This window comes from Xiphophorus hellerii, chromosome 2, assembly GCF_003331165.1.
Source record: "Xiphophorus hellerii strain 12219 chromosome 2, Xiphophorus_hellerii-4.1, whole genome shotgun sequence".
Taxonomy (NCBI): Eukaryota; Metazoa; Chordata; class Actinopteri; order Cyprinodontiformes; family Poeciliidae; genus Xiphophorus; species Xiphophorus hellerii.
In genome coordinates, this window is record NC_045673.1 from 19,020,521 (window position 1) to 19,042,166 (window position 21,646).

Genomic DNA, 21,646 nt, shown 5'->3' on the forward strand with positions numbered 1-21,646 from the left:
TCAAACTAAAAGGCAATCAGAAAAAGTCATATTAGTCAGGAAAAGCATGATCAGGGGATAGTTAAATTTTCTTTGCATTATCAGGATGCAGAAAATGTTCACAATGAAAAGCTGAAATAAATTTTGACCACAAATAGATAATGTTTACAAAATATGCTTTTGTGGTTTGTCCACATAGTAGATGGAAATGTATAGATTCTTGGATAAATTTCTTGTTTATCAAATATTATTTGCACCGTTGCATGACTAGTGATGTCATGCCACAAACGGCTAATACAATAAACTAATGCAAAGCATGGGGCTACTTTCCAGCGAGACGTTTCTGCATCTGTGCACATTCAGACCGCAAGTTAACTGCTTGTGTGAGTAAAGTGTGAGAGGGGAGGAAGTGTTTGGGAGTCAGTTTGAACTTTTCCTCGTCTCGCATCAGGGAGATAATCGCCTGTATCGCCGCACCGTTGCTCGCAGAGCCCTCCTATCTTCTCTCTACCACTCCAGCACATCACACTGACTGATCCAGAATCAGCAGCTGCTGCTCCTCTCCCCTCTCTTCTTATAAGCAGCGCTACACCGCGCAGAGCTCCAGCCGCGCTCTCTCCACTTCAGGATGGACTTGTCTTGGTCTCCTTCTGCGCATCGCTGTCTCCGTCTGTAGTTCAGTGGGAGTTCCCGGCAGGAGGGAGCAAGCGCTGGTCTTTGTCTGCTTAATTTAATTTAAATTTTTTTTTTAACTGAACAGCCACTGCACAGTCATTTCCGAGCGGCAGTTCAGAAATGGGAATGTATTTGCATCTGCTGCTCTTGCAGGGTTATTTTGTCTCGAATTTTTTGTGCAACGCCGTTGCTTTCGTGGAGGAGCCCGCCGGCGGGAGGTCGGACGGGTACTGCGGGCGGATCCTCCGGGCGCAGACGCAGGGGACCCGGCGGGAAGGGCACCACGAGTTCAGGATCAGGGTGGAGGGGGACCCGGAGACCTACCTGCCGGGCAGCACATACAGAGGTACATCTTCACTTTTCTTCCCAGAGTCTGCCGTGCAGTACAGTACGGGAATTTGCGTCCAACTAAACTAATGGATGATTACCAAATTGTACCAAATTGAAAACAGAGCACTTCTTCAACATGTTTTTTTAAATTTTTTTTAATTTATGTTGTCTTTTACAATGTTAAGTGGAAACTGCAGCCGCGGGAGATCCAGTTTCCAAAGCAAGTCTCCCTCAGTCTCCTGCTGGGAGATACCGTTTGATAAGGCTACTTAATGTTAAAATGTGTAGCCTATTCACTTCCTCCTCTCTTCCTGCCTGAAAGTGGAATCTCTCATATAACAACATGCAGATACGGGCTTCGAGACACACACAGACAGATCTGGATCCAATTAAGTTGACAAAACAAATTTTAAGTTCCCATCCGGCCGGCCAGATGTGTTTGGCCACAGTGAAAAAAGGGGCGAGTTTCTCACAGTGATTTCAGATGAGCTCAGAAGAACGCCTTGAAAGTTTCAAACTCAGAATCGACCATTTAAACAAAAACTCACAAAAGGTTACTCAAACCATTTAAGCTGGGATTTGATCATTTTTTTCAGCAAACTGAAAAAAAATATATAATAAATGTAAAGAGATGTAGGAAATTGTAAAATAGATCTTGAAGCTGAACCTGAATTGCTTGCCCATCTTATTTATGGCATAATTATCCTTGTTGCTGCACAAAGTCCTGCAGGTGATTGATGAAGTAAATTTTGTATTTTTACCCCTGAATATTTCCATACTTGGCCACATAACAAACTTAATTTACTACAATATTTGTTGTGATAGAACAACACAAAGGGTGTGAAGCAGAATGAAAATGAAAGTAAAAAAATGATTAAAATCTAAAATGTTTGTACTTATCATATTTAGGAGTCGTCAGACTCAGCGTGTGGTTTATAGTTTAATATCTCAAATTTTAAAAAAAATTCTTTGAAAATGGGTAACGCCAATTTAGATTGGATGAAGAGCATCTCTGATTTTCAAATATTTATCTTAACTGTATTTACATTTGGACTCAAATAAATATGCCTTAAAACTAACCATTCAATTGTAGCTGTATATTAAGACTGTCGTGCTGCCCTAGTCTGGAGTCTTTTGCAGTATTTTCCAGGACTGGTCTGTATTTACCTTCACAACGTTATGCTGCCACCACCATGTTTTATTTTTTTTACCAAAATTATTATGCTCAGACTGTTTTGTGCATGGCTAACTGGAAATAGGACTCATAATGGTTTTGTTTTAAATAAAAGGGTTATTTTCCTAGTGTTCTGTAAAGACCACATTGTGGAGTATGCAACTGCACTTACTCTCACACATGCCACTCCTCCAGAGGGAGAACAGACATAGACCATTTCCCTGATTAACACTATATGCTTGGCCTGTCACTTCTGGTTGTGCTATTGTTTTTTGCATACTTGGATAATGGATTGAATAGTGCTGTGTGAGATGTTCAAAGCTTAGATACTCCTGACCATAGAGGTGTTTCTTGGTCTTAAAGATGCGGTTTGTTCACCAGTAGTGTTTAACAGCTGGACTTACACTGAGATTTCACATAATTGGGTGAGATCTGAAGGCAGATTTTATGTAATGGTATCTGAATAAATGCAGCTGAATACAAATGCATGCTAAAATGATCAGATTTCAGTATAATTTTCTTTGTATGACATAAAGTCACATTAAAATATGCTGAAGCTTGTGGTGTAAGGCGACATAAGGTACAAAGGGTATGAACATTTTTGCAAAGAAGTGAAGGGTTTGGGAGTGTTCTTGCAAATTGATTCACCAATATAAATATTTTCAAATAGCTAACATGACATTAAAATAAATTTATTATGCAAAATTCTCTTTCTGGATAGTTATGTATTTCCATTTGAGTGTCTAGTGCTTCTAGAAACTGTCAAAGTGCTAAAAAAACATCCAGCCAGTTCTTGGGAATACGTTTGTGTTTTTTGTAAAACAAAAAGTTGTTAGACTTATTTTTATGCTGCTTTCACTTGGTGTATATATTTGATGCAAAACCCTAAGAAAACAAAAACATCTGACCTTACAGAGGAAACTGACCCAAATAATTATTACACTTTTTCTTTTTTTTTTTTTTGAGGAAGATTAATTAGGAGGAGCTTATTAAAACAATAAACCCTCAAAGTCTGCACAATCTCTTTATATTAAGTTATTAAATGTTAAACAGATTTTAACATTGCTGTTCAAAGTAAATTATTTACAAGCATGGTTGAACATGGAGTCCTTTCTCACGTCTGATTCTTTTGTGTTTATGACCTTTCTTTCTTTTCATAGAAGTTTAATGTTGCTTCAGTAATGAATAACTGCATACAAAAGATAATTTGCTAAAGCAGTAAAACAATTTCAGGTTTCTTCCTGTACTCTGCAGCACAGCACACAAAGCAGCTCTGAGATGGAGTAGAGGTGAACAGTAGGGGAGAGAGAGTGGAGCTATTTTCAGAGACTAGAAACAGATTAGCCCAAAGAGAAATATCTTAAACAGAGAAGGAAATAATGTTCAAACCGTAGTGCAAACAATGTCTGAGGGGAGAGCAACAGGACTGACTGACAGCTGTCATTTCTCTCAGTCCATTCACAGCAGTTACGAGTTTGTCTCTTTTTGAATCAACTCCACTGGCCTTGTTTTTTTTTTTTTTTTTTGCATATTTGTAGACTTCAAAGTCGCTGTTTGGATCAGGGTTTAACCAAGCTTTTCACTTGTGTCTTTGAGGCTAAGTGTTGTTGAATTTGCATTTCCCCATTCTAGCAGCAGAGCTTCGTTGGTCTATCTTGTGGTTTTGCCAGTAACAAAAAAAATACAGTCCATAAACACAATAAAGTGTCCTGGCATTTTATAAAAATCTTAATAAAATACTTGTAATAATTAAATGAATTTAAGACTTTGGCCTAATGTTGTGATTTTGAAATTTTAGGCTTTTTTTAAAGACCCCATGAAAACTCTAAATATTAAAGTTTAAGGCTTTTTATTTTAAGATGTAGCCATATTTAATAAACTAGATAATTATTGCAAAATCAATCAGTTTTAGTAACTCAGTTCACTAAGTGAATCACATATTGACTAATTACACACAGACTGATCTTTTCAAGCCTTTACTTCTGATAACTCTGATGACCTTTTTGCTCGCAGTTAATGTAAACACAATTACAATTTAAACATTACATTAGACTAAAAAAATTAATGCAGACATGTGGGGTAAATAAAACCTTCATAAAGGTTATTTCCAAAAGGTACTTTTCTGACAAGCTTTGTCAGAACACTTAACCTGATTTAGTAGATATGACTATACTTAAACATACTTGCAGTTATATTGATTATGAGAACTCTTAGCATCTGTTACTTTTGGATTAACTATGTATCATAAACAAGATTTTTTCTTTGTGGTTTTGCTTTGTTGAAAATCTAAATGCATTTTAAACATATAAAAGTCGATTTTATTTTATTGTCGTGCTTAAAGGATGTTAACTGTTGCACATATTATGTATGTATCTGTATGTTTATGTAGTAGAAATCAACAAGAACTGGTGCTGCTCCAGGTTCTTCGAGAGTATCCCGTTTCTCAGTTGACCGTTTTAAGTAATATCTGATTAATTAACTAGGAACTGAGGGCTACAGATGAGGAGAATGCTAGGAAGTGTGATTCAGCTGTATCCTCCTTTATTAACTCCTTTGTAAGATACTAAGCTGCTGTTTACAACCTTCACTCTTCCACATCATGCACACTGTTACGATAAACCGTCTGTCACGATTATCTGCAGTGACCCTGGGCGTCGCAGACAAACCATGAAAAATCCAAAGTCAGTTTAATACCCTGATTCTCTGTGGAGCTGATATATACTTACTCATATTCTTGTTTTCCTCACAGTGGTGCTTCTAGCTAGCAGCCCTGCTTATTTCAGAGGCTTTACTCTCATCGCGCTGAAGGAGGGCAGAGAGGGCACCACGGACGAAGACTTCGCCGGCCAATTCCAGGTAAGCCTGACTAGGTGGGGAGAAGAATCTCCGCATATAGAATGTGTTCTGTGTTCTATGGGAACATTCGCAGCAAAGGAGCTCATTTGCAAGCTTTAGCGCACCTTGCAGTCGACAAGGCGGCACCCTGCTGTTCTCTGATGTGGAGGTTAAAGGAGGTGTTTCTGACAGATACTGGGTAGGTGTCGAGATGGAAAAGAATAGAGGATCTCTTCCTGTCTTTGGTGCCACCCTTCCAAGGTGTAGCAAACATGGCACCCAGTTCCTGCTAAGTACCAGATATTTCCTCCAAAGGAAGAATAAGGTGAAAAAAGGATTAAGGGGAGAAAAATGCATGTGGGAACAGAGAGGAGATATAAACAGTGAGAACGAGATGTGAAATGTTTGTTTCAGTAGTTACACAGCTCCCACTGAGCAGCAGAGAGCTCCCAAGGAGTGAGCCAGACTTTCTCAATTACCTTCCTCTCAGTGTAAACAGGAACAAACATCTGTGTTTCCACACTCATTCCTACCAGAGTTACAGCAAACAGCAAGAAATGGCTTTCCTGTTAGTAGCAGTTCAAAAATAGCTGTTTCCAAACTTTTTAGCTTCTGACTCACAAAATGAGAGTGGAAGACTTTTGGTTCTGATTATTGGTTGAATACTGAGTCAATTAAAACAGCATAATGGGAACACATCAACAGACAATATGTTGCTTTTATAAACTTTTAAAATATGTATTTATTTATTTATATTTAACTTTATAAATATGTTTTACTGCTACCAAAACATTGCCAAGATTAATTTCTACAAAAGACCTCACCACCCCAAATTTGTTGATACTCGACCCTATTGCGAGTATCAAAAATACTCGCAATAGGGTACACAGATATTAGAAGATGCTGTATTGTTGCAATTAGAAGATTGCAGGTCTTAAGAATAACTGGCTGAAAAGTTATTCTGTTGGGCCATAAAATTCTTAACTTAAAAAGTGTCTTTATGATTGATTCCATCCTATATTTTTTCTTACTATGTGAATATATGGAAATGGGAATTATGTGAAATCATTAGAAATTTTATACGACAGGAAATGAACCCTCAATTTACAGACTGAGAAGAGAGGATTTGCGTCTAGATGAGGTGTTCTTGATTGCACTTTTTCCGCCTGATAAACATGATACATTTCTTTAAAACTCCAGGCTTCTATGGATCCTGGTTAACAAGACAACTGCAGTCCAGTTAATAAGTCACAGACAGTTTCAAAATCCTACAGGGGCTCCATAGGCTCTAGAATCCTTTTAGTAAAACATATTTCCTTGCTCTCTGTAGTTGTAAGATATGTTGGTGTAATTTTTACATTATGGTGAAAGAATAGAGGTGTTGGAGCAATTCTTATTTAAACCTTCAGCATCCACATACTTGACAAGGTGTGTGAGTTCTGCTTGTGTTAGCATTTATTCAGTCTATTAATGTGTTGTTTATCTGACTGTTGCTGTGTTTTGGAAAATAAAGTCATGAGGTTGGTGAATGGATTGAAGTAAACAACTGAAACATTTGTGTACAAAGAGCTGTGGGTAAAATGAGTAGTGCAGTGCCTAGTGTGAACTTGAGATAGTAAGACATGCATAATGGATCTCTGCATAAATCCCTGCACCTGAACACTGGCACCAACAGCATCGTCTAATATCTGTGTACATGTGAGTCATCACCTCTGTCAGACAGTTTCAGCAAAAACAAACACATTCATCTTTTACTGCAGATCTACATTCCCTTAGCTTTTCACTTTTTCATCTAGCAGACTTGTACACTTGCATGTCCAGGATGGAAACTTGGATATCTCTTTTCCCATTAACACTTTTCAGTTTGTTGTTTGGTAAATCTAGGGTCTTTCTGGGATGGATATACTGTATATATATACAGTACAGACCAACATATATATATATATATATATATATTTTATATATATATAAGTGGTGGGCCGTCAGGGCCTGCAAGGCCTTCTCTGCTGGCCTAAAAATATCTGAATCACAGACTGATGTTAATTATATTTTGTCCATGAATACGTATTACATAATTCCAAATGGTCTGTCCGCTTCCTTTCATTGCTAGCCCCCTGGTTGCGCTGCTTCCAGACGTGTATTTTCATATTTAAGCATTTAACCAATCACATTTCAGCCACTATTTGTTGCCAGGGTCAAAGAAATCTGCCTGGAGACCTTCACAATCAGTTCTGTTGGCCCTGTAGCATAAAATAAATGTCGATCAAACTGTTGCTTCAACCAATCAGATTTTGAGTTGGCGACACCAAGGCCCTCTAACAGGCGTACGGAAACGTCAGCACGTATTCACACGCTCTGATTGGATAGTCAAAGAGTGTACTAGCCAGAGCTAGCAAACTGCATCTGTAGCGAGCTGCACAAGCAAAGATGTTGTTGTGTTGATTTAATAGCTGGTTTGTCAACCCACAATGGGTGAAGGAGGAGAAGAAATGGATTTGGTTGGAGATTTACTGTCAAAGCCATTTTCAAGACGGACTTTTCAAGAAAAGCTGGACATTGTTAAGCAAGGTCGGGCAACTCCGAAGCTAGCAAGCCTGTCACAACCGGGAAAAGGATTTGTCCGCCACTTTCAGTCTACTAACTAAAACTTATGCCAGAAATACGACAGGGCAGGCTCGACTTTCAGCATTAGCTTCGATGGCGATAGAAAAGGACTTCTTCATGGAACTGAAACGCACGGATAATCTGCACAACAGAGTAATTGAAATCTTCTTGAGGAAAGAAAGGAGGATGGATTTTGTGTACAAATAATCAGGATTTTTGGTGAGTAAAATGTTGCTATATTCCTAAATAATATTGCAATTTTATCAGGTTATTTTTGATGCTTTTTTTTATGTGTGTCGCAGCTGTAGAAGTTTTATAGCCATAAAATAGTTATTGAGGGTTGAATTGACTCAGACGGAGCACTACTGAAGGCCTAGGTGTGAAATGCACGGCCCGCCACTGATATATATATACTGTATATATACATACATATATATACCCGGTGAGTTCTGGGTGCATCCTTGTGAAATCCTGATCAGATGCCCAAATCACCTCAACTAACTTCTTTCAATGTGGAGGAGCAGCAGCTCTCCTTTTGGCTTTCAAGGATAACAGAGCCCATCAAATCATCTTTGTGACAGAGCTACGATAATATACAAAGCATCAAATTTCAGCTGCTGGCATCTGAGATCTTCTGCGTTTGGTCATGATCCATTAATCATGACCGCAGCTGAGGTTTGGAACCTGGAGGGGCCTGTAAATCAAGAGCTTCACTTAAGGGCTGAGCTTTCTTTTTTTAACCTTGACAGTTTGGAGTAGAAACTGCTTTGTTTGCAGACAAGACCCCAATATGTCTATCCATCTCCCACTCTGTCTTACCACCACTACTGATGAAGACACCAACATATTTGAACTTCTTTGCTTGAGGCACAGATTGACCTCTGACCTGGAGGGAGCAGTTTCAGATAAAATCAATCACCACATCTTTTATCACAATATTTTTCTCATGCTATCTATGGTCATAAACTCTCTGTCATATTTTCCTTCTCCTCTTCAATCATTGTCTTGCTCCAATCTGTGCAATACCTGCGTATACATATTCTCAGTTGCACCAAACAATGGAAACACTTGAGTTAAGCTAAAAAAGTTTCATCTGGAAATCTGTCCAGTCTTGTTCCACAGTTTTCTTTTATGACCTTTGGGTGTACATGTGAACATGCATTCCTCCCTTGAGACTCGGGTTATCTTTCCCTGACCTGCTCTCTATGAGTCAGCCCAGATAAAAAATAAAAATAAAAAATTGTTGCACTGTCCAAATTCTGGATGGCTCTCCTTGTCCATATTGATATTGCAATTATATTTTACATTCAATTAAAGCACTTTGCACTTACACAGACACTCAATCTAGAATATATCTAGGCCTGTCACGATAGCAAATTTTGCTGAGCGATTAATTGTCTCAAAAATTATTGCGATAAACGATAATATTGTTTGAAGACCTTTTTACACTGAAAATGATGTAATAATGCATGTTGTTTCCTGCCAAAGATAGATACAGTTTATTTTCAAAAGAACACTAAACACTTGAACTGATAAACAAAATAAACAAAACAACCAAAAACAAAAATAAAATGGATTCTCAGTCTCCATTAACAAAAAACTCACTTGGAAAAAAAAAACTAAACAACATAAAGTAAAAGTGGAAATAAATACTGCATTCAACCAAAAGAGTGCAGATTATGAAGTCTGTATATTATGTTGCCCTTCAGTAATAATTAGATTTAAATAGAGAAAATGGGCACATCGACTACCTGATGCAATATTTCACACTACACCGTTTTTTTATCCTATTTTTCTCCTTACGACAATCTTAAAACGTTGGTCTTTCTAAGATTGTGTGGTGTGTTACCCCGATCTAAATCAGGGGTTTTTCCCCGACTGGGAACTTAACGCAGCCTGTTGAATGTGACAGGCAGCCAATCAGAAAGCGTGGATTCTCCTCCGTGTTTTCTGAGGGGAAATTACGTCCCAAACAGCTGACACGGCGCAACCCGAAGTCCAGCGGACATTGGAGATGATATGTGGAAACAACATTAATGTTTATTCAACATGCAAAGAATATAGAAATGACAAGAGGAGGAGTTGGAGCGAAATTGCTACCGCAGTTGATAAACCCGGTAACTTTTCAGCTGTTCTTCGTTAACGTGGCGTAAATAGGTTCTAATGATTTTCATTCAGTCAGGACTTTACGCTGACACTAGCCACATGCATTGCAGGTAGATTGTAGTAAAGCATTAATTAATGCCTGGTTTTAAAATTAGTTCACTGAACTTGTAGCCATTATTTTGTGCCCATTGTTGGACACCACACGGCAGGAACGAACCCGATCGAACCGTTATACCAAGGATTTCTGTCGGCTCATGTGTGGGTCTGTCAGGTTTTGAAAATGGGCCGACAATCGGCCGACAGTTCTAAGATCGTATAGTGTGCGCTGGGCTTTACACTAAGGAAATGAGGAAGGGAGGAGTCAGTGGAGAGCACCGGAGTTGAGCTTTTTTTCATTCAGTCTCATTAGCTGAAAGAGAAAAAGGTCGGAAGAGACGATAGTGCCGATAATTAAAATGACGTCGATAGCTTTAATTTATCGTACGATTAATCGATTTATCGTTTATCGCGACAGGCCTAAATATATCCTTCTCATTTAGGCTCCGTGAAGCTTTGTGTTTTCTATTTCTAACCAACCTAATGGATATATTTATTGAGGAAAATGTTATGCTAAGATATATTATTGTTTTTTGCGTAATCGTCATTGCAGTAACTGTTGGGACCTGTGCTCTGCTGTCTTTGTGGCAACAGGACAGTGCATAGTCTTCTCCCATAACATTTCATAAGTTTGAACCATACAGAGAGATGGATATTTCTTATTAATCCAGAGTCCTGCATCCTCTCTTATTGTCTCTTCTCCTCTCTTCAGTTTCTTGCCCCACGGATTTTCTGGAGAATTTAGGTTTGTGGATTGAGATGACAATGGAAATAGGCTGATGTTGTGTCTGCAGACTATTTCTGTGTAGATGTGACCATAAGGTTTAAATACATATTCTCTTGAAAATAAGATCCACTGATGACTCATCCATTCATCCATCTATTGTCTTTAGAATATGTGTGTAATAATAATACTTTCAATGTTATTTATGGGAAATATAGTCTGAGTCTGCCAATGCGGCTAATGCGTGTCCTTCTTGGATGTGCCTGAAAACTTTCAAAGTGAGGCACATAGGAGGCACCCTGATCAGTTGCTCATAGGATGTCATTAAATGATTACCCATTCAATTTATTTAAAATCTTATGACAGTGTCAATGTTGACTGTATTTCGTAGCACTTTGCACCAAAGTACTGCACAGCACAAACAATAAAAGTAATATAAGTAGTGAAAGAGCAGAAAAGACCAATGACAATTAAAAAAAGCATTAGTAAAAGATTAAAATCTCAAGATTTGGACACATCTTCACCAGGGATGCCACCCGAATGTATTTATTTAAAATAATTTTAAAAGTTGGAAAATATGGACAAGCTGTTCGTTTTCAGTTCTTGCCCTCAGGGAGAGGAAAGTTTCAATATCAGATTTTTTTTTTTTTTTTTGCTTGAACTTGCCTACCCTTCAATTTTCACAAACTAGTTTGCTGTGTGAAAATTGAGACAAGAGAAAAACATGTTGAGCTTCAGCTCGAGGACAAGATTGCTCGAGGACCTCTGTGAAGTTGTTGAAAAATCCAGGCCATGGGAAGGTCAAAAGGACGGGGAAGGTTAGTGCAAATATCTAGCTTTTTGGGGTTCAAATAGTTCAAAACTCAACATCTCAGTGAAACAACAAACAGCTTGCAGTCTAAGTCGAAGTCCCTGCAGAGTTTGCAGTGAGACCAGGGAGAAGGCAGCGAGCTGAGACTGGAACCATGTGGGCAGAGCATGAGCAGAATTGATGTTGACAATCTGGCTTTGCAATCTGTCTGATACATATTCAGACTTTTATGGTCTTTAAACGACAGACGTAATTTACCCATTTACACTCAGGAAACAAAATACTTTTGGCAAACACTGTCAAATGCTAAAAAAATGTTTTCCTTTTCAAATTTTTTGAAACACAGCTATGAAAAAAGAAATGTATCTGGTTCAATTATAGAAGCATTACTCTGAAAATACATAGAAGGAGAAATTAGCTTTAGAATCACTTTATCAAATATGATGTTCTTATTGCATTCATGCACAGATAATAAAAAAAGAAAGCATGATAGTGATTATGAAAGTACATATAATTTATTCAAAGTATATCTTTGAAAGGTTAGCTATGTCTCTACATCAGTGTCATGACTGCTCTTATTGACTGGAAGGGAAGACAGTTGAAGGAAGTTGAGGTTCCCTGTAAGGCTTTTCTGTCTCCTCACGCTGTGGTTGTTTCTGGCAGCTGTCCTGGAATGTGCCTACATGCTGCTTCTCTAAAACACCACAACTAGGAGCTGTTGTTCATTGACATCTCTTCAAACAATAATATTCACTTTTAACGCATTACTGCCACTGAAAGACTTTCATTTGAATTTGTCAAACGTTTGAAAAAAGTCTGAAAGTCTGTGTGAATGTCTCATTGAATTGGCCCATTCTCTGCTTAAAGATGTGTGTCTTTGTGCTTAAATGTGCTTTGACAGGACATACATGTCTGGTTCTGCTTGTGTATGTTTTTCCCAGCCCTCTGTGTGTTACTGTGGGACATGGGTCATATTTATCTAGGTCAGCAGTGTGTTATTGCTCTGGGAAACAAATGGAGGTTGTTTGAATAGAGGAAGCAATAAGAAGAGGTTAGATTATCTTTTATAAACGGTCTGGAGTTTTTTTGGGGTACAAACACTTAATCAGTTTAACCCAAGCCATAGATGTAGAGGGAATACAGACAATCTCAAAGACAAGTAAAAAGCAGCAGCTGAAATAAAGCAGGAACAAAGCTTGACAGTGACCTGATATATAACACAAACTCAAAGATAATCCTTAAATAATTGTTTCTGTAGTTTGCAAAGCTCTAACTGAATATAGCTCTGTTCCTGTTTTCCTTTTAACATTACCTCATGAGGAAACCCACAGGCTTGTTGATTTTATTGAAATGACTTTGTACTGCTGACATATATATATATTTTTCATGTCTGGTTGTTTTAGACTCTTGTGTTATGTTTTGTAGCTTTTTGTAGGGTAGGTTCTTGAGATGGCGAGTACTTGTGTGCCATTGTTTGTCCTTCCAGCAGTGGAAGGTAAGGCCCAAGTGAGTCTACTGAGAAACACAAGAGAGACATGACATACTTATATAGGCAACATCAAATGAGATCGCAAGAGGAAGGGTTGATTACCACTACTTTGATGGACAATCAGGCACTGAGGACTGTCCTTTAGCACCTCTTATGCAGCCAGGCTGATTAGCCTAATGGGGACCATGTGAATTGGCTGTATGAGCTGCCATGCCCTCACAGAGCGGAATCAGCAGTACAGGAAGAATGAGAAGAGCTATGCAACAACCCAACAACCAAACCAAAATCAGCTTTATTATCCAATAGTTTCCTCTTTTACACAGGAAAGAATTTCATTTTTAGAAACGTTATTACACACATTGTTTGTGTGTATTATTTGTATTAGACACATTATTTTTCTGAGGAACCAGAACTGGAAGTCTGAAAGAATAAAACGTCTGCAAGTAACCTGTCGGGGTGCACTTTGGAGTGCTTCCTCACCACTGGCATCTTGGTGTGGGTGTGATTAGCTTGTACACATATCCAGCATGTGAGTCCAGCATGTCCAGTTTTTCTTCAAATTCTTTAAGGAATGTAACTAAGCCACACTGCATGGGTTAGACTATCAGTGCTGCTACTATGCTTTTTCATGCAGCGCCAAGGACCCAGATACACTCCCACCTATGATCATGTGTGTTAGTGTAGGACCTAAATGCAGACAGAAGGTGGTGGCAGGAGGCGGAGGATCGAGAGGCATCAAAGAGTCTAAACACACAAAGGGATTTGATTAGCATTATCCTAGAGGAACAAGTATTATTGGCAATACTGTTTTCTGTATAGCAGAAGAATTCTAAATAGAATAGGTGGGGAAACAAGAAGAAGAAGAAGAAGACTGGCTTCAGATACAAAGAATAAACAGATATAGACTAGCAGAAAAATGGGTCAGTAGCATCTTACCAATGAAGTCATGGGGTGAATAACTCAACATAAAACCAACTTATGCCCTTTAAAGTGCATTAAACACTTTAAAGTGTTTGAAGTGCTGACTAAAGTGCTGACTAAACAAAAAGCAAAAAACCGAAACTCTAAGTCCAACACGTCACGACACAGCCGTGATGACAAACCATAATGGAATTTTTGTGGATGCTCAATAACATGTAATGAAAAGCCCATTGCATTCCATTGCAAGCCCATTGAACCACAGCATGCCTCTCCAAGTTGGTGCAGAGACTATCCGTGTTCAAACAAATTTTTATTTTTTATTTTTCCCCCTCCAGGGGGTCTTTTGTGGGCTCTAGTGTCCCTTATATGAATGTAGGCTGACAGGAAAGGGGGAAGGAGAGGGGGGGAAGACATGCGGCAAATATTGCCGGGTCCGGGAATCGAACCCGCGATGGCTGTGTTGAGGACTCGAGTGGGTTAAACTGTGGGTCGTGCTATCCCCTACGCCACCATAGCATGCCCCTCGGACAGATTTTTTATGCTGTGACACAGACATAATCTCATGTGAAGTGATCCTAAGGCATTTTAGAAACCATGTTTAAAACACTACTTATCTGCAAACTATCACATTTGAGTAACTGGTCTACTGATCCCTTTTTTCACACTTCTTGCATTGTGACTTTGACTTCTTTCCTCATCCAGCTGCTCCTGCCAATTCAATAGAAATATAAAACATAAATAAAAATGTAAAGCTAAACTATAAATAATATATTTATCTTTTTGTTTTAACTAAGGGTAACATTGTAATGAAGGTTCCTTAATCTTGGCTTACATGCAGAGTTCAACCAGAGCTCATCTTTTGATATTTGACCACTTTTATACAAGTTACAAGAATACAGAAAATTCTGACCAATCAGTCATAAAAAAAATTCATTTTCACAGCCTGTCAGTACCTCAGTTGTATGCTTTTGGAAAATCTGACTTTTGTAGAGATATTTACATGAGAGAAATAAAAGTAAGTATATTTCTAAGTCTGCTTTTCATTCCACATTACTGTACTGATTGAATTATATAATGTATGTGTATCTTTAGGCTAAGGAAGGAAGAAATAGCTTGAAGAAAACCTAAGATGGAAGTAAATTCACTTGACATGGCTTGTTCTTGCCTGCTATGAACTTTGTGACTGACATGGGAGGTTGTGAAAATTAACACCGCAGCAAAGAAAATTTGGTTTCAGAAAAAAAAGGGCTACATTTGAAGTCTTCTCATCTTGCCACATTAAAGCTTGATTAAGCTGTATTGTTCAGAATAATGCTATAATCTGCACTACAGAAATAATGGGTCAAGGGAAATTACTTATGAAAGAAAATTAATTATGACTCCATGATGTCATTAGAAATGTCTCCATTTAAGTCTTTAGTGGTTGGAAGCCAAAAATCATTATACTGCTGTAGTCATTACGTTCTTGCGACTCTGTGCGGGAGCTTTTTTGTAGTTTATTCATGCTGTTTCTTATTGATAACAGCTTAAGCAAACAAAGCAAGACAAAATAGACTGGAAAGACAGCAACACATGTAAACACAAGAAGGCTCATACATACAGATTCATTTGTTAAAAGTAGCTGCACTATTATGTGGTAAGGCTCGGCCAAAATGAGGACAAAGGGAAACTAGAGATAAAGCAAACAAAAAAGGTTTGATAATGGAAAACTAATCATGCTGCAGTTCAATGACAGGTTCAGAAAGTCCAGTCAGAAAAAACCTCAAGGTAAATCCATTTTTTAACAAAGACTGTATAAACAGAGACAGAACACAAGGACAAGAAGGAGCCTGTCAAAATAGGCTGCATAACAGACATAGGGACTAAAAAAGATAAATTGTATTATACACTGCTCAAAAAAATAAAGGGAACACTCAAATAACACATCCTAGATCTGAATGAAAGAAATATTCTCATTGAATACTTTGTTCTGTACAAAGTTGAATGTGCTGACAACAAAATCACACAAAAATCATCAATGGAAATCAAATTTATTAACCAATGGAGGCCTGGATTTGGAGCCACACACAAAATTAAAGTGAAATAACACTACACGCTGATCCAACTTTAATGTAATGTCCTTAAAACAAGTCAAAATGAGGCTCAGTATTGTGTGTGGCCTCCACGTGCCTGTATGACCTCCCTACAACGCCTGGGCATGCTCCTGATGAGGTGGCGGATGGTCTCCTGAGGGATCTCCTCCCAGACCTGGACTAAAGCATCCGCCAACTCCTGGACAGTCTGTGGTGCAACGTGACGTTGGTAGATGGAGCGAGACATGATGTCCCAGATGTGCTCAATCGGATTCAGGTCTGGGTAACGGGCTGGCCAGACCATAGCTTCAATACCTTCATCTTGCAGGAACTGCTGACACACTCCAGCCACATGAGGTCTAGCATTGTCCTGCATTAGGAGGAACCCAGGGCCAACCGCACCAGTATATGGTCTCACAAGGGGTCTGACGATCTCATCTCGGTACCTAATGGCAGTCAGGCTACCTCTGGTGAGCACATGGAGGGCTGTGCGGCCCTCCGAAGAAATGCCACCCCACACCATTACTGACCCACTGCCAAACCGGTCATGCTGAAGGATGTTGCAGGCAGCAGACCGCTCTCCACGGCGTCTCCAGACTCTGTCACATCTGTCACATGTGCTCAGTGTGAACCTGCTTTCATCTGTGAAGAGCACAAGGTGCCAGTGGCGAATTTTCCAATCCTGGTGTTCTCTGGCAAATGCCAAGCGTCCTGCACGGTGTTGGGCTGTGAGCACAACCCCCATCTGTGGACGTCGGGCCCTCATACCATCCTCATGGAGTCGGTTTCTAACCGTTTGTGCAGACACATGCACATTTGTGGCCTGCTGGAGGTCATTTTGCAGGGCTCTGGCAGTGCTCCTCCTGTTCCTTCTTGCACAAAGGCGGAGGTAGCGGTCCTGCTGCTGGGTTGTTGCCCTCCTACGGCCTCCTCCACGTCTCCTGGTGTACTGGCCTGTCTCCTGGTAGCGCCTCCAGCCTCTGGACACTACGCTGACAGACACAGCAAACCTTCTTGCCACAGCTCGCATTGATGTGCCATCCTGGATGAGCTGCACTACCTGAGCCACTTGTGTGGGTTGTGGAGTCCGTCTCATGCTACCACGAGTGTGAAAGCACCACCAACATTCAAAACTGACCAAAACATCAGCCAGACAGCATAGGTACTGAGAAGTGGTCTGTGGTCCCAACTGCAGAACCACTCCTTTATTGAGTGTGTCTTGCTAATTGCCAATAATTTCCACCTGTTGCCTATTCCATCTGCACAACAGCAGGTGAAATTGATTGTCAATCAGTGTTGCTTCCTAAGTGGACAGTTTGATTTCACAGAAGTTTGATTTACTTGGAGTTATATTGTGTTGTTTAAGTGTTCCCTTTATTTTTTTGAGCAGTGTATATGTAATACATGACTGTGGAGCAACGGTAGCTTGAACTGCTTTCACACTGATTGTTATGCAGGTATTTTGGATCAAAAACACAAATGAAGCACGTCTTGTTAGTAATCAACATCTTGCTTGTGACTTTTGCATATGATATGCTTCTGTTAAATTATGATTGTATTAGGAAAAGGTGTACATTTAGTTAAGTGATATGGTTTGTGTTTAGGACTTTTTTATAGTGTGGGAGTAACTATCTAGTTTGTTTTTCTTTCATAGTTGATGATAATTTGACCTTTTAAGGATTCAGCTTAAAGTTGAATGTTTTATTTTGCCCAACAGGCCACATAGCTGCGACTAACTGTATGTGGAGATAAAAATAATTATTTCCAAATACGCAGCTCTAAAATAAGACTTGATTATTATTTATTTTTTTTACAGCTATTGCATTCCAGTGCTAATTGAATTCAAACAGAAGCTCACATCATTCGGTGAGGTTCTGACTGGGTGATCTTCTGAATCCAACAATAATATGGATGTCAGACACAATAATGTGTCTGACAAAATGAAAGTCAGGGTAATTCCATCAAATATTTATTTAACATTTCTGTTCTGTTGCTTAACAATGTATACAAACTTGTTTTTGTTTTATTTGAGGTTAAAAAAAAAAAAATATATATATATACTGTATATACACGGTGTATACTGTATATACTGTACATACTGTGTACTGCACCAACAATTTGTCCTCTTTTGAACTCTGGTATGTCACCCATAATGTTGTGTGCATTGCAATATTTTGAGCAAAACTGGGCTCTTACCCTGCTAATTGGACCTTCACACTCTGCTCTTATTGGTTCAATGTGCAATTAATGAAGATTAGCCTCCAGGCTGGTCCAATTTAGCCATGAAACCTCCCACACTAAAATGAGAGGTGTTTCAGTTTCATTGTCCAACCCCTGTATATATATATACAGTACAGACCAAAAGTTTGGTCTGAACACTGAACACTTTCTCATTGAATTCAATGATAAAGTGTATATATATATATATATGAGAGAAATTTTAAGTTTTGCAATGGGTGTATAATTCTGTCCAGTTCAAAATACTGATAATAAAACATGTTTTCACTATGAACAAAATCTTCCTGTAACTTATTACACTGTGCATACTAATTGTGGCGTGATGTAGCATTGGGACTTTGCCGAGGTTGTTTGGTTTTGAAAATTGATTGGATTCCCTGTGGTGTTCCTATGTTTGTCATCCTGTCTGACTAATCTAGTCTGTAGATGTCAGTTTTATCAGAACTAAAACAGATGTGTGTTTTTACACAGAGCTCAGTTTCGAAGACATCTGGTGGAAAGGAAAGCATTACACGAGAGTGGTTTTGATCCATTCCAGTGGTTGCAGTAGAAAAACATATTGCCACTGCCTCTGTTAGAGTTTGCGGTAGACCAACTGTTCTTGTTTGTGCATGCAACTTGGGAGTGATTTTTTTTTTTAAGACCTAATTTTTCTTTCGCAATAAAGTCCAGTTCTCTGCAGCTGATGTTCCTGTACACTGTGACAGGATGGTTGTCACCTCTTTTCATTAAATCCTCTAGGGGGAATTATTATGCAAGTTGTGTGGACCACCATTTTGTGCTAATAAATATCAGCAGAAATGATAAAACATTATCAACACTTGCCTGTATGTAATTATGTTGCCGATCAAGCAATGCATTACCTTGACGTTTTTAAAATATTAGACACTCCTACATACATCAGTGCACATCTGTTGCACAAATGTTACAGAGAATAGCTATTGCAATGCAAATGTTGATTCCCATAATGCTTTGAATCTGTGTGAAAAGTGTTATCACAATATTTAAATAAAGTGCAAATGGTACCTTGGAGATGACAGCAAACCATAATTAGGATTGAATGAAGCATCTGTATCCTGAGGACAGCACAGTGCCAATAATGACACATATCACAATGTTACTGACATAACAAGATGATAATGGTGCAAAAATCATTGGTTATATCCCCTTCGGGATACTTGGGGAAAATCTAGAACAGTAATTTGTTGATGGATGCTCCCAGATGGGATATCTTCAGCTTGAATACTTTGTATTGTTGGTGTATGTTAAGCACCACACTGCTGGTCGTTACTCCTGTAATAATGGCAACAACAAGACAAGTGGCAAACCAGTGGCAACAAACAAACAATAGCAAACAACAAATAAAATATTGCCTTTAGCAACTACTAGTATTTCTACTACTACTACTATTTGTGAAAATCCTTAAGTGAAATTATTAAAATGTTAACTTGCTACATATACTGGACATTTTACTGATTCATTTACAGAAGGCAAGACAAGGGAAGTTTATTTATATTGCTCATATTATATACAAGACAGTCAAAAGTGCTTTACAGGAACTCAACTTGGTATGTCAAACACCTAATTGCCTGAGATAATAAAGACAAACATTAAACTACAGTTTTAAATCAGGTGAATAGGTAGCAAAAGTGCCAAAAATATTTATCCAGGGATCATTATTCTCTGTTACAGCAGTGTTGACTGTGTTCAATCTTTTGCTTCAATCTCTCATTTATAATCAGTCAACAGTTCATTAGTGAGATTCTTTGATTAAAATCTGAAGCAAACAAACACATTTTGTCCTGTCTAAAAGGTGCCAACAGTTTCTGCATGTTTCAGGTTTTCAGGGATTTTTTTCTTTCCAGATATAAAAACCAAAGACCTTTTTTAAACACACCTGTTTAGAGTTTCTTTTGAAACATTATAAATGAAACATTGATAATACACATGCATGATATTACACATTCTGATGTGTAATACTGCCACCAGATGAAATGTTTTGTTTTAATTGTTGTCTGTGTTGTTTATGACTGTATAATTTGTTTTTGTGATGTAAAGCACTTTAAACTTTCTTGTTGCTGAAATGTGCTATACATATAAACTTGATTGGTTGATTGAATGATTAGTAATGAAATGTGTTTTATGTGTAAATGATCAGTGTCAAACAGTCCAGTTCTTTCACTTTTTTGTGTGATATTTTGCCTCTACATATTACTTACTTTGTTTCCGTGATATGTTGTCCACGTGATGGACTTGCCTGATATTGTCAAAGCTTTTTACAACACACCTTAATGGCATTCACGCAAAAAGACAAATGACAAGAAAAGGTCATGACTAAGTGAAAAGGCAGAAAATGAAGCTTTCTTTTGAAAACAGAACAGACACTTGCTCATTCTTTGGTATTTGGTATTTGTGAACATAAAACCAACTGAAATTTGTTTATAAAAACAACAGCTTTAGGATTCTTGCAGACTAGCTGGTTGATATGGATGATATTCCAACCATTATACTGAAAGTATGGATTTATATGTGGAAGAGTGTGAGTCGTGATACTCAGTGAACAGTATGCAGAACATTTTTCTAATTGTTGCTTTGTGAAGTTGTACAGTTCAAGTCAGAGAATCATATGTTGGAAAGTAAAGGGACTTTCAAAGGGTGGCTGTTTTCACATGTGACTTTGCTGCTATGGTTGGGTGGGTGAGACATCGAATGTAATATGATGCAATATTGATGATAGCCCCAAGATCTCAGAGGTGTTCTGCAGTAATAGAACTGCTTTGATTGATGAAAAACTTCAGGCAAAATGTCGGTGCCTCCGAGGTCTTCATCAAGACAAGAAAACTTTGTGATTCTCTGAAATGAGCTCATCCTCAAGTGGAGATGTGACATTTCAATTTATCATTCTGTCTCTTTGTAATTCTTTTCTTCTTTCTCATATTTGAACTAAAGTCCCAATGGTTTTAACTATATTCACTGCTTTGCAACTGCATGACATTTAATTGCTATCCTGGAATGTGTGTGTGCACACAGCGACCAACAAACACACACATGTGCCCGCTAATATCAGCCGTTTCTGTCAGATTTCTCCAGAGGATCGTAGGTCTGCCGTGCCTGTCACCCAGGCTTTGTGTGAGTGTGTTTGAACAGAGCTCTGCGTTTGCTTGTGCAGGCACTCTAAAGCATCTGTGTTTACCGACTGAAGTGGGAGCAAGAGATTGAGCGAGATTGAGATAGACAAACCGTGGACTCTCACTGACATGCCAGACTCTGCAAAGAAAACAAACACCTCTTTTGACAGTCTTCCCACACTAACCTGTCTTACTACTCTATTCTTTACTAGCTCAATAGTTTGTACATGCACTGATATCATTGATCAATTTTAAATTGTGCTGCATTAGATTTGCTGAAAGTTTAATTGAATTATGAGCAATTTCAGTAGTGCATATATAATTTCATCACTCATTCCTCTAAAACTATCTTTGTCTTTATGTAAACAACCAAGTTATCAGTTTGAAATGGAGTTTAGATTGGGCCTAAAAGTCCAACCTGACCCGGTCCGAGGCCACAGACATTGTGCCTGAGCTCAATCCAA

General features: G+C 38.5%; 1 protein-coding gene across 2 annotated transcripts in view; it reads left to right on the forward strand.

Annotated features, from left to right (window-relative positions):
• The first annotated feature begins 447 nt into the window (after nt 1–447).
• Nucleotides 448–21,646, forward strand: part of LOC116734840 (spondin-1-like) — a 96,391-nt gene continuing 75,192 nt past the window's right edge. Inside the window, exons 1-2 of one of the 2 annotated variants that reach the window (XM_032586371.1) lie at nt 448–1,000; nt 4,908–5,014. In XM_032586371.1, coding sequence (XP_032442262.1) covers nt 775–1,000; nt 4,908–5,014 — 333 coding nt within the window. In that variant the 5' untranslated portion in view covers nt 448–774. The remainder of the gene's footprint in view (nt 1,001–4,907; nt 5,015–21,646) is intronic. The other variant, XM_032586361.1, reaches the window with a different exon arrangement.